This window comes from Bos indicus x Bos taurus, chromosome 11 (assembly GCF_003369695.1).
Source record: "Bos indicus x Bos taurus breed Angus x Brahman F1 hybrid chromosome 11, Bos_hybrid_MaternalHap_v2.0, whole genome shotgun sequence".
NCBI lineage: Eukaryota > Metazoa > Chordata > Mammalia > Artiodactyla > Bovidae > Bos > Bos indicus x Bos taurus.
The window spans coordinates 19,619,224-19,632,015 of record NC_040086.1 but is presented as its reverse complement, the minus strand read 5'-3'; the positions used below and the strand labels follow the sequence as shown (position 1 = coordinate 19,632,015).

The window sequence follows — 12,792 nt, the reverse complement described above, 5'->3', positions numbered from 1 at the left end:
TTCACATGTCAGTAAATATTAGTATTACTAAGTTATATACTAAGTTTTTTTCCCCATATTATCATTCATTTTACAGAAGATTTGTCTACCAGTATCTCTGTATCTAATTGTCAGATCCAAGAGAATGTGGTAAGTAAATATTACAGCTGAAATATGAAGATTGGGTAATTAAGGAAAATAAAATGTGAAAGTCTTACTAGAAAATAAGTTTAAAAAAAAAAGAAAGAAAATAAGTTTATAACCCAGAGTACTGTGCAGTTTGCCTGAAGACACTAGACTGAACTGTGTGGGTGGTAACTTCCTGGAGGAGTTCTGCTTTATGAAGGAAACTGAGGCAGTTTCCTTTTAAATTATAAAAATAAAGTTAACTTTTTCATAAGTGGCATTAGTATATTACAGAGTGATAGACTAGTTCAAAGAGAAGAGAGAGGCTACTTGCTGGGTCAGAGCAGGGAAAACTTCCTAAAGGAAGTAGAACTTGAAATATACTTAAAAAGAGTTTTGACACGAGTGCTGAGAGGATGGCAGTGAGAGAAAATTTCATGAAAGTACAGAGAAGCAGAAAATGCAGGATTTTAAGGCAGAGTGAGGACTCAGTTGAGCTGGTACACGTGGGGGTTTACATTAGGGGTCAGCATACTTTCTATAAGGGGATGGAAGTAAATATTTTAGGCTTTGCAGACTATATACAGTTATAAACTCAACTCTGCTGCCATTGTGAGAAAGCCATAGTCAGTACATACAGGAATGAGCTTGAGTGTTTTCCAGTATAAGTTTTTTTGTGAACACTTATATTTGAATTTCATATAATTTCATGTTTTACAAGATGACATTATTGTGATTTTTTTTTCAACCATTTAAAAATGTAAACTGTTCTTAGTTCAGAAGCCATACAGAAAGAGGCAGCAGGCTGGATTTGGCCCACAAGCCTAGTTTGCCAGCTCCTGGATTAGTTAGAAAAAAGGCTAGAAAAAGAAGCCCAAAAGCTGTATATAAATTTATTTGATTCAAATCTCTCTTACTCTTCAACTTGGGGCATCCAGCTGTTACTGTTCAGTAACACATAATCATTGGGTTTTCTAAGATTGTATAGAAACTGGATATCCAGTAGTGTTGTGGGGGATGGAGGGTTTCAGGGAGGTTTGATCTGTGTGTCTCTTGTCCAGGCAGCATGTGTGCATGTGCAGTCGCTTCAGTCGTGTCCAACCCTGTGGACAGCAGCCTAGCAGGCTTCTCTGTCCCTGGGATTCTCCAGGCAAGAATATTGGAGTGGGTTGGTAGGTAGCAAAGGAACCAGAGTACTGGGGAGAGAAAGAAGTTTTCTCATTTCATTTTTACAGATGAAAAGACCAAGTCCCAGGGAATTCAGCTTATTTAAGATTACCTAATTTAAGTGGAAATGAGGGGTTTGTGGAAGTACTGATTTTTATATGCCAGGCACTAGACTTGACACTTTATATATCTTCATTTAATTCACTTAAAAATCCAGTAAGATAGATGTTATTATATTTGCTTTACTAATGAGGGAATGAGGCCTGGTTTATTCAATCCAGTGACTACCATGAGAAAGCACTGTCTGGGAATGTAACACTGAACAAAATAAGTGTAGTCCCTGGCGTCTTGGAGACTGTAGCACATACCCAAATGAGACCTTGACTGAGGATCTGTGGAAAGGATTGGAGAATGCTTTCTAAGAATATTCTGACAGCAGCAGCCACTAATGGGAAAAAAAGAGGAAAGGGAAGGAAGAAGATTGAGGAGTGGATATGAGTTACACATATTTCATCAGTCTTTCAAAATAAGTCTCAAAAATACAAATCTCAAAAATACAAAACTTTGAGTTTTTCTTTGAAGTCAAAAATAGCAAATCTCTTTAATAGTAAAGTTGGTAAAACTTTCTTCTTAATTTTTATGTTAATTTACTTTTTATAGATCACTACTTAATAAATATATTTTTTAATTCAAATCATTTTTCCCCCAGTGGTGGTCTTACAGAATACATTATAGTTGTACATTAAGAGTCATAGTAAAGTTGGTCTTTTTTAGGACAGAGAATGTCAGTATTTCATAAAGTATTTTGTGAAAAAGAAATCCCTCAACCATTAAAAACTGAAATGTATGTAAGTATTTGAATGAAAAGAATCAGAGATATGGACATGGTTTCATGGAACTAATAACACTTATTCTTTCCCAAATAGGACATCAGTACCGTTTACCAGATCTTTGCAGATGAGGTACTTGGTTCAGGCCAGTTTGGTATCGTCTATGGAGGTAAGTAAGCAGTTGCAGCCTTTTGCATATTGTAGATAATGTATAAAATTAGGAAATCTAAAAATCATCTGCCAGTTGTTAGCATGTTTTCACAATTTTGCAAGTGGTTTCTTCCTCAGAGATTAATCTGCATAGTTTTAGATAAGTCCTTTTCACTATAACTTAGTATTAATTTCTTAATTTAAATTGAAAACTTTAAAAAGAAACAGAGAATCCGAAAATTCACAGTAGTTTTCGTCGTTTCTTGTAGCTTACACAGAAAGATCTTTGTGTGGCTTGAAGTTTGTGTTGGACTCTGAGAGTTCATTTACTGAAGTATGTGCCCCACTGGTTTTCCCACACAGTTGCCCGTTTGTCTGCGGTTGGCACACATGATTTATCAGGTCTAACACCTGAAATCTTACCTCACTCTGACTTACATTGCCGAAGCCTTTTAACCTCACTGTGCCTCAGTATCTTCATCAGTTTAATGGGGCTTATACAGCCTAGCCTGTATTCATTAATGTATGTAAAGCTACTTTACAAGCTATGATGCAAGGTAGAAAAGTAATGTTAAACCATTTGCATTCCTTACCACAACTAGTTGGCCTTTCTGCTTGAAGATTTACCCTAATATATAGTTAAATCACTCTGCAAAGAACCTAGAATAAAATGAATTCCATGGTACAGTGTTTCTATCTTGACAGAATTTCTGAAGACTAAGTCACATAGTTAATTTTCATTTATTTAATAAGGTGGATTATTTTTCAGCAGACAGGTTCATTCAAATTCCCTGCTATTTCAAATAACAAAACAGCCTTTATTAGAGGCAGTTACTATAAGGGAAAATTATAGTAATTATAGATGAGTGATGGAGAAAGAACAAAATGAGCCTGCCCCCTAAAAGAAATACAAAAGTAAATACATATCAATTTCAGTTTGTGGACGACTTCCTAATGAAACTTCTGTATTGTATGTGACATCAATTTGCATCTTCTTTCTTACCTGAACTTTTTTGAAAAATAGGAAAACACAGAAAGACTGGAAGGGATGTGGCTATTAAAGTAATTGATAAGATGAGATTCCCCACAAAACAGGAAAGTCAGCTCCGTAATGAAGTGGCTATTTTACAGGTAAAAAGTTGCTTTGTATTGGTTTTCATTTTGAACCAGCAAGATTTGGTTTTGTTTTCTTTCTTCGCATCTTATAACATTTTGGCTCAGTGAGAGGCCAGTGAGCTTCTGAATTAACTCCCTTTTTTTAAAAAAGGGCAAAATTACGTTACAGTAATCTAGGAGTTAAAAGGACTGACATTATGGTAGTAGGTTATTGGGAACACGTTTTCATAAGTAAAGTGTTAAATTTAAAAAGCTCAAATTTCATTCTTAACTCATCACTCCATGAACTATAAAAAACACTTTGATACTTCTACCACCGGATTTCATTATAACAGTTTAATCCATCAAGCTATACTTTTAAAGATATATTGGCAGTGAGTTAAATTCCATAAAATAAATTACTATGAGTTTTTATTCTCATGTAACATGTTTATCTATTTTGGAAGTCATCTAGAAGATTAAAAGTTAGCTTTATTTTTCTGAATACATTTAATTTATAATATGCAAATGTTTATTGATTCATTGTGTAGCTTTTGCATGGTATTTAAGAAAATGTTAATAGTTAATGCTGTCAGAGCCCTATTTGCTTGTGGGTGAAGTTCAAGAAGACCCAGCCTATTGAACTTGGTGCTTCTTTGGAGAAGAAGGTAAGAAAGTTGTAAACATGTAATTAAGTTTACATTTATTACATTACTGGTCACTGTTACTAACACCTGCCTCACTTTTTCCCAGATGATCAAAAGATGGTGGTCTACAAGCTACCTGTGTGGTCACTTCAAGGCTGCCTCCTCCTATGAAGCTACCTTTAAAATAGTCTGAATAGTAGCATTCAGACTCTGCATTAGGGTTTGAAAATATTGTTAGAGATCTTTTTTCATATCTAATTTTGGACTCTTTCTCAATATCCAGTTTTTATGCAAAAAATAAATATTAAGGATTTATTCATAAGACTTGATTTCTCCTTGTCACTTTTTAAAGTTTTATTGTAGTTGATTTACAATGTTGTGTTAATTTCTGCTATACAACAAAGTAACTCACACACACACACACACACATACATATATATTCTCCTCCATTATGGTTTATCATAGGATAATGAGTATAGTTCCTGTGCTGTACAGTAGGACCTTGATGCTTATCCATCCTGTGTGTACTGGTTTGCATCTGCTGATCCCAAACTCCTAATCCATCCTTCCCCCACCCCTTCCCCCCAGTCTGTTCTTTATTTCTGTGAGTCTGTGTCTGTTTCATAGAAATGTTCATTTGTGTCAGACTTTAGATTCCAGATATAAGTTCTCCTTGTAACTTTGATCACAAATACAGTTCTGAACTAAATAGTGAAGCTTATATCTCCCATGTTACCAACTGCAGATGTTAATAAAACTAAGTTTAGGAATTTGCAGGTAATATACAATGTAAACACTTTATTATTATATCACTCTGGTTCTTTTCATTGATATTGCCTGACTGGGAACAGAATTAAATAATTGTAGTATGGGGGATTTTGTTCCTTTCATTTCATAACAATGTGGTAATGTAAAATCTTTTGTTATTGCCTGAAGAGGGTAGTAGAGTAGTGGGAGAAAAGATGAAGTGCTCTCCTGGCTCCCTATGTAAATAGGAAATTCAGTATTTTCCCCTTCTCTTCTTGGAAATTACCCAGAAGGTACACGAAAAATGATAAACAGAAAAGCATACTCTAATATAGATAGAAAGTTCAGATATACAAAATAGGTAGAAGTTTTTCCAAAAACAGTGGAGATGGACCGGGCAAATGTACAAAGAGGCATCACAACAAGAACTGGTTTTGCTGGCTCTTTCTGAGGTCTACAGTCATGACAGCCTCTCTGGGTTTCTCTCAGATAGAAGAAAGTGAAGGGGCATCATGACCTAGTAAGATTTAATTCAAGAAAAAACATGAAGTGAATTAAGAAGGGCGCACTCAGTGGAAGAGTGCAAATCACGTTAAACCAAATGACGTCAATAACTTTAAAGGAAAACTAGTGACCATACTAGAGAAGGCAGTGGCACCCCACTCCAGCACTCTTGCCTGGACAATCCCATGGACAGAGGAGCCTGGTGGGCTGCCAGTCCATGGGGTCGCTAAGAGTTGGACACAACTGAGCGACTTCACTTTCACGCACTGGAGAAGGAAATGGCAACCCACTCCAGTGTTCTTTCCTGGAGAATCCCAGGGACGGGGGAGCCTGGTGGGCTGCCGTCTATAGGGTCGCACAGAGTCGGACACGGCTGAAGCGACTTAGCAGCAGCAGCAGCAGTGACCATACAGGGAAGAACAGACAAATACACAGATGTCCATGACAGATGAAGTAGACAAAGCTAAGTAAGAACAGAAGAGGCCTAAACATTATAAGGTAGATATAACCAGTTTATATTGAACTCTGTACCCACAAATAAATAAATACTTTATTAGCTAAAAAACAGTTTTTTATCTTAATGTACTAAAACTGCAAATAAATTATAAAATTGGGGAAAAGAAATCTCCCACCATCTGAAAAAAAACTTTTAAAGTCTTAATTCTTGAATCAGAGAGTAAAATCATGACCCACGTATTTAGAAAATAATTATGAAAATACTGTTTATCAGAGCTTTTAAACTACTACTCATAGAAATGTCAAATACTTAATGAGGAAGGAATGAAAATAATGAATTGAGTCCAACTCAAGTTAAAGGAGGAACAGTCAACCTGAGGAAAACAGAATTAACAAAGATAAAACTGGAAGTTAATAAATTTAGTACAGTAAATCCAAAAGCTGGTTAGCTATGTGGGTGGGATAACAACAAAATAAGTGAATCAAAATATAAGAAAACAAAAACATTTTGGGAGGATGATCACAAATACTGAAAAAAATTAAGGGAATCTTAAGATACTATCTTGGTGGCTCAGCTGGTAAAGAACCGCGTGCAATGCAGGAGACCTGGGTTCGATCCCTGGGTTGGGAAGATCCCCTGGAGGAGGGCATGGCTACCCACTCCAGTATTCTGGCCTGGAGAATTCGGTGGACTGTATAGTCCATGGGGTCACAAAGAGTTGGACACGACTGAGCGACTCTCACTCACTAAGATACTATATTGTGCAACTCTACTAGGTAAACTTGAAAGCCTGGAGAAGATGATTAATTCTCTATGAAACTATAATTTACCAAAACAGACTCCAGAGGAAATGGGACATTAAATAAATAGAAGACGTTGTTAATAAGAATTATGTTACAGCATACTTCTGTTTTGGTGTGTTCATGCATATGTTCTCAAGGATGGCAGGGGTTGGGGGTGAGAAACTTGAGAGGTAATTTGGTGTATAGGGGACAGCTGGCCACACTTATAGCTCTAAATTGATCAGAGTTAGGACGTTTTGACTCTGCTTACTGCCATTATCACGCCCCACAACTGGGGTATTTCACTTTATCTACTATTAAGATTGTATCACTTTTTATTTTGCCACCTGGAACACCATCATTAAATTATTTTAAGCTGATTATAAATAATATTTACTTTGTGCTTGCTGTGCATTTTCTAAACAGTTTTAAAACACCAACCATGATTCAGAAGTTAAGCTAAAAATGACTAAGACACGGTCTCTGCTGTCAGTACTGTACTAGAGAGTAAGATATGTATACATGTAATTCAGTACTGTGGGATAAGTACCACTGCATGGAGAGTGCAGGGGCAACTGCTGCAGTAGTCCAGGGGAGAGGTAGTGTGAGCGAAAATTAAGGCATTACGGTGGGAACTGAGAATGATGGTGGATTCAAAACACATTTTAGACATGGAGCCCAACTTCACACAGGCTGGAAAAAAGTTTGCCCTCTTGGTGTAATTAGATATCCATAGTGTGAGAAAAAAAGCATAAGAAAAAACTATTTCTGTTAATGAGGATTAAAACATTTAATCACTTGGGCCAGTATTTAAGAACATATTTAAGTTTGAATAAGAAAAATGAAACCAGGTTATTGAAGATACTAAAATTCATCCAGAAATTTAGATTTATGTCCATAAAGAACCATTAAATGTTTTTGAGTATCGCTGGTTTCTCAAATTCACTTTTGAGGAAGTTTTGTTTTTAATACCAGTAAGATAGTTTGCTTTAAAAAAAAAAAAAAAAACAGTATCACATTCAGCTTTGTATTTTTCCAACTTGTGAGCCTGAAAGTGAAAGTCACTAAGTCGTGTCCAACTCTTTGTGACCCCACGGACTACACAGTCCATGGAATTCTCCAGGCCAGAATACTGGAGTGGGTAGCCTTTCCCTTCTCCAGCGGATCTTCCCAACCCAGATCTCCTGTATTGCAGATGAATTCTTTATGAGCTGAGCCACAAGGGAAGCCTAAGAATACTGGAGTGGGTAGCCTATCTCTTCTCCAGCAGATCTTCCTAACCCAGGAATCAAACTGGGCTCTCCTACATTGCAGGTGGATTCTTTACCAACTGAGCTATCAGGGAAGCCCCAACCTGTGCGCCTAATAGTGCTTAAGAAAAATGGGGTGATGGTGGTAGAGATGCTGAACCTGAAAGAGGGAAGACCAAATCAAGATATAATATGAGATCAGGACTTAAATGACTACCTTCAAGACAAAGCCACCTGTTGAGCCAAGACCTTTACAAACAGCCCTGAAGAACCAAAGCTGTGTAATTGGCTAAAACTTTGGTAGTTGGTGCCTATTTGTGGATAGCATAAAGTTAGAGTACCATCAGAAGATTAAAAAGATGACAAAAAAGGAAAAGCAGTAATGGACAAGGGCAGTTATATAATCAAAGTGGGGAGACATTCTTTCCCTTCCCGTGCATCTTCTCTTCAGTACAGAACTTTGAAAATCAAACTCCATGATCCTTTTTGTTTGCTTTTATTTTTCTGAGCTATCTTTTGTGCCATTATTCCATACAGTTAACTGCAGTACATTGTTAGATACTTGCATAGTAAAACTTTACTCAAGTTGGTCACCTAATATTCTGCAACTCTTCAGAATTTGCACCATCCTGGGATTGTAAACCTGGAATGTATGTTCGAAACCCCGGAAAGAGTTTTTGTAGTGATGGAAAAGCTACATGGAGATATGCTGGAAATGATTTTATCTAGTGAGAAAAGTCGACTTCCAGAACGAATAACTAAATTCATGGTCACACAGGTATTTTAAACTTTTTTTTTTTTTGAAACTAGAGAAAAATTAAGGACTATGGGAAATAGTAGTGTTTTTCACATATCAGGATATTGTGGGTGTTGTTACTTTGAAGAAGACAATAACACTTGGAGTTAAATCTTGATGAACTGTAATGGACTTTCCAAATTATTATACTGTTCAGGGGGGTCCAATTAGGATTTAGCTGTGACTTTTCCAGGAACAGAAAAAATTCTCTCTTCTTCAATAACAGATACTTGTTGCTTTGAGGAATCTACATTTTAAGAATATTGTGCACTGTGATTTAAAGCCAGAAAATGTGCTACTCGCATCAGCAGAGCCATTTCCTCAGGTGAGATATTCTCCAGAACCTTTTTAAAGTATGGTTGTAAATATCTGTGTGACAACATTGTGAAGCACACATGTAATGAAAGGCAGTGCTGTAGATTCAGTTCATAACTATCTACAGAAATAAAGTTTTTAGCTTGTAACTACCAGGGAGGATTTATACCTGAATAATTTGAATTGAGATTTTACTAATTATTGATATATTGTTTGTGTTCATGAAGACTTTTTACACCTAATAACTTTTTAGACCAGTTCTTAAGGAGTAATTTTTTTGTGATTTGTGCACAGTTCACCACTCCCCTGTAGTTTGGGAATATAGTAGGAAGAGGTAGCCTTGGTTGGTGCTTGGTCCTCAGGACAAATTCCCTATGAAATAAACTGAGGGATAACCCTGAAATGGGAAGACAAGATTTTGGCTGAGGCAGGCAGCCAACTCTTCCTCTTTAGAGTACTGTATTTCAAACATTCTCGACAAAACCCATGGAAGAATTACATTTCCCATCACCACCGGGGCTCACATACGTATGTTGATAATGTGTCTCCTGCATGTGATATACTCATTTTGTTTTTCACTTGGTTAAATTTTATTTCATTAAAACGTGTTCATCTTGATTCAGATTTATCTCATAACCTAAAAATGGTTCTTAACCCAAAGTCTGAATCATTTATCCTAAGGACTGTACGTTAGTGTTGCCTATGAATGTTTCTCATGACTGTCATCAACTCGAATAATTTATTTCCAAGTTATTGTTTATGTGCATTTATTTAAAAAACAATTAGACAAGAGGGCAACAGATGACTATTCTGTTGGTAAATACAACTTAGATTGTCCTTCAAAGAAAAAGATATATTTTAAAAAATTATTCAACTCTTTTTACATTTAAGGAAGTAATCATATTCCTCTTAGAATGCATATGAGAATAAAAGTAATCCCCTGTCTTTATGAGATCAAAAAGGTGCCATGAGCATTGATGCTATATTTTATTTTATTTTTTTTAGTTTGATAGAATTCAATAGTGAATCCCTGTATGCCTGGTGCTGTTTTGAATATTAATTATTCAATTATTAATTCAATATATTAATTATTGAATATTAATTAATGATGCTATATTTTAAATAAAGTGCTTCAATATATTATTTCATTTTATCTTCAAAGGAGTATGGGCAAAGGATGCACACCCCTCCAGCTAAGGTTAAAACTCGAACCTTCTAACCTCCATTAGGATCAAAGGGAAAATAATGTCATTTATTTGATACTCTTTTTTTTTTTCATCAAATGCTAGGCATGGCCACTCTTTTTTCAGTTGCCAAACTGCCAAGTCATCTTTATCAAAATGTTAGCTGAAATATGGCATTTAATGAGGGGGAAAAGAGTTCACATTTCTTCATGGTTGATAATCCTGTTCTTCAAATAGGATTTGAATCTCAGAGGAAGTAGCCAAATTCAGTAATGACACAAAACAAACATCATAAAAACACGTATGAAGGTCCATCTTTGCTTTCCAGTCATTATGTATATCACTGGTTTTTAGAGGCCAAATCCCTCATCTCTCAACTCATCTTAACGTTTTTAGTGAAGACATTTTGTGAATCTGGGCATTTCCCTCAGGGAAGTACTTGGCATTTGCTGCTCAGCATGGATGTATCCTTAATCACCAGAATTTGAACCTCTGCTAGAGGATAGGCAGCAAGCTCATTACATTTCCAGAGCTTTCTTTCCAAAAGAGCATGGTAGTGACTATGGCTACCCTCAGACATAACTCTTTTCAAATCTAAACATCTAACTGGCAATATTTTGTTCCATAGTCATAGAAAAGCTACTCTTAATTCTTTCAAGCAATCTCTAGTATTACTCTTTTACTGGCCACATTAATAGTTACCTTTTAACACACCTGGACTGGTGTGTATATATACTTGCCAATATATAGTGACCTTGGGAAGAGAGATTCTAGGATTAAGTAAAATAAAGGGTAAGTTTTTAAATATCATAACTTATTTTTCATTCAGCAAACACTTGAGTATCTTTATACAGGCACTGTGAGGCCACTATGGATTTAAAAATGAAACAGTTCCTGCTTATAGATGATAGAAAGGGGTCTCCAAGCCAAATTATAAAAGATCAGCACCTTCCATTTCATCAAAAATGATGAGCACTCATAACACCATTCTGGTATTTGGCATTCTGGAAGCTACACTTCAAAAGTGATTGTTTGAAACAAGCTCTTAGCAAAGTTCTTCATACTGTTAGTAATGGAACATAGAGTTATAAATGTATCTTCCTTTTGGGAAAAGGATATTTTACAATTTCCGTATGTATAATCTTTTGGCATTCATAATACAGTTGGCAAATGTGTTTAAATGATTCCATATCATATTTAGGGACAGGTAGTTATAAATAAATTGATATATATTTTATCTGTATATCAATAATATAAAATTAACATCATCGTTATTTCCAGGTGAAGCTGTGTGACTTTGGGTTTGCACGCATCATTGGTGAAAAGTCATTCAGGAGATCTGTGGTGGGAACTCCAGCATACTTGGCCCCTGAAGTTCTCAGGAGCAAAGGTTACAACCGTTCTCTAGATATGTGGTCAGTGGGAGTTATCGTCTATGTGAGCCTCAGTGGCACATTCCCTTTTAATGAAGATGAAGATATAAATGACCAAATCCAGAATGCTGCATTTATGTACCCACCAAATCCATGGAGAGAAATTTCTGGTGAAGGTAAAAAAAAAAAAAAATTAAATTTTTGGTCTGTGCCTCTTAGTTTAAAAACCTTCATGATTCCACATCACCCTGTTTTGACATCTCTTTTTAATATTTCCCATTCATCTTCCAAATTCAGCTATTTACCATTGTTTGAAGAATACTTCCTTTTATATATGGTTTCTTTATCTTCCTAAGTTTCCAGGCAGGGCACTAATCCAGGTCCCAACTGCCTCATTTTGAAACTACTGAAACAGCTTTGTAATTGTGCTCCCCAGTCACCGGTGCCAAGTCCGTCTCCTGGAAATGCTGCTTTCGTCTTACTGTGCTCCCAGACACCTCAGCCTCCCTGGAACCAGGCTGCAGCTGTAGGTCTCTGTGACGCGGCCCAGGTTCTCACCTTCTGGTCTCCTCTGCTACTGCTGCCCTACACAAGCTGCTTTCAGTCATTTGCTGCATTTTGCTTTAGACCTTTCCCCTGCCTGCTCTCCTCCTTGCTGTCGAAACCCTTCCAGCCCTTCAGAGATCCCTGATCTTGTGGCTCATCTGTGAAGTCTTCCCTGAACCCCTCCAAACTGTATGATCTACTTAGGCTACTGGTTGGGCATATTTTTCCTGAAGTAATCTATCTTTTCACAGTCACTTTTCTTACCTTCAGAACTAAATCAGGTTCTTTATACACCACTTAAAACATTTTTAAAAATTCTGCCCAGTATGAGACCTAATCATAGGGATTAATACAACTGGGTAAAGTTTGAGGGACAACATAGTAAATAGTAGGCTTACTTGTTAATGAAGAGATCCGATGGAAGAAGTATATATGAGGGTTTGGGGATGTTGCCAAAGTCACCTTAGAGCCCCTTGGACAGTGTGGTCTATAGACCTCTTACATCAGAATCACTTGGTGAGGTTATTAAAAAGACCTTCTGGCTCTGTCCCTAAGACTCAGACTCACCAGCTGTACTGCTACTCAGGAATGCATTTTAGTAAACACACTGAATGATCCTGATGCACATAGCAGACTGCCATTTAAGGAACAATGGATATTTAGAATATAGAGAAACTAGTACTTAAACTAATTTGGGGGGAAAAAACAGGGTGGAAAAAAATCTGGAAAATCTTGACTGGTATGACAGTATATAGAACTAGAAATAGTATAGGATAGTCCTTAGTGTGGCTCATCCCTGGATGCAGACCTTAGTAACAATGGCCTTGTTACATAAGGATTTTGT

General features: G+C 36.5%; 1 protein-coding gene across 5 annotated transcripts in view; it reads left to right on the top strand.

The window, feature by feature from the left end:
- Window positions 1-12,792, top strand: part of PRKD3 (protein kinase D3) — an 87,031-nt gene that overhangs the window by 69,951 nt on the left and 4,288 nt on the right. For all 5 annotated transcript variants that reach the window (XM_027555014.1, XM_027555018.1, XM_027555015.1 and 2 more), the window contains 6 exons: window positions 77-129; window positions 2,199-2,271; window positions 3,277-3,383; window positions 8,351-8,512; window positions 8,757-8,855; window positions 11,311-11,578. In XM_027555014.1, the coding sequence (XP_027410815.1) occupies window positions 77-129; window positions 2,199-2,271; window positions 3,277-3,383; window positions 8,351-8,512; window positions 8,757-8,855; window positions 11,311-11,578 (762 nt within the window). The remainder of the gene's footprint in view (window positions 1-76; window positions 130-2,198; window positions 2,272-3,276; window positions 3,384-8,350; window positions 8,513-8,756; window positions 8,856-11,310; window positions 11,579-12,792) is intronic.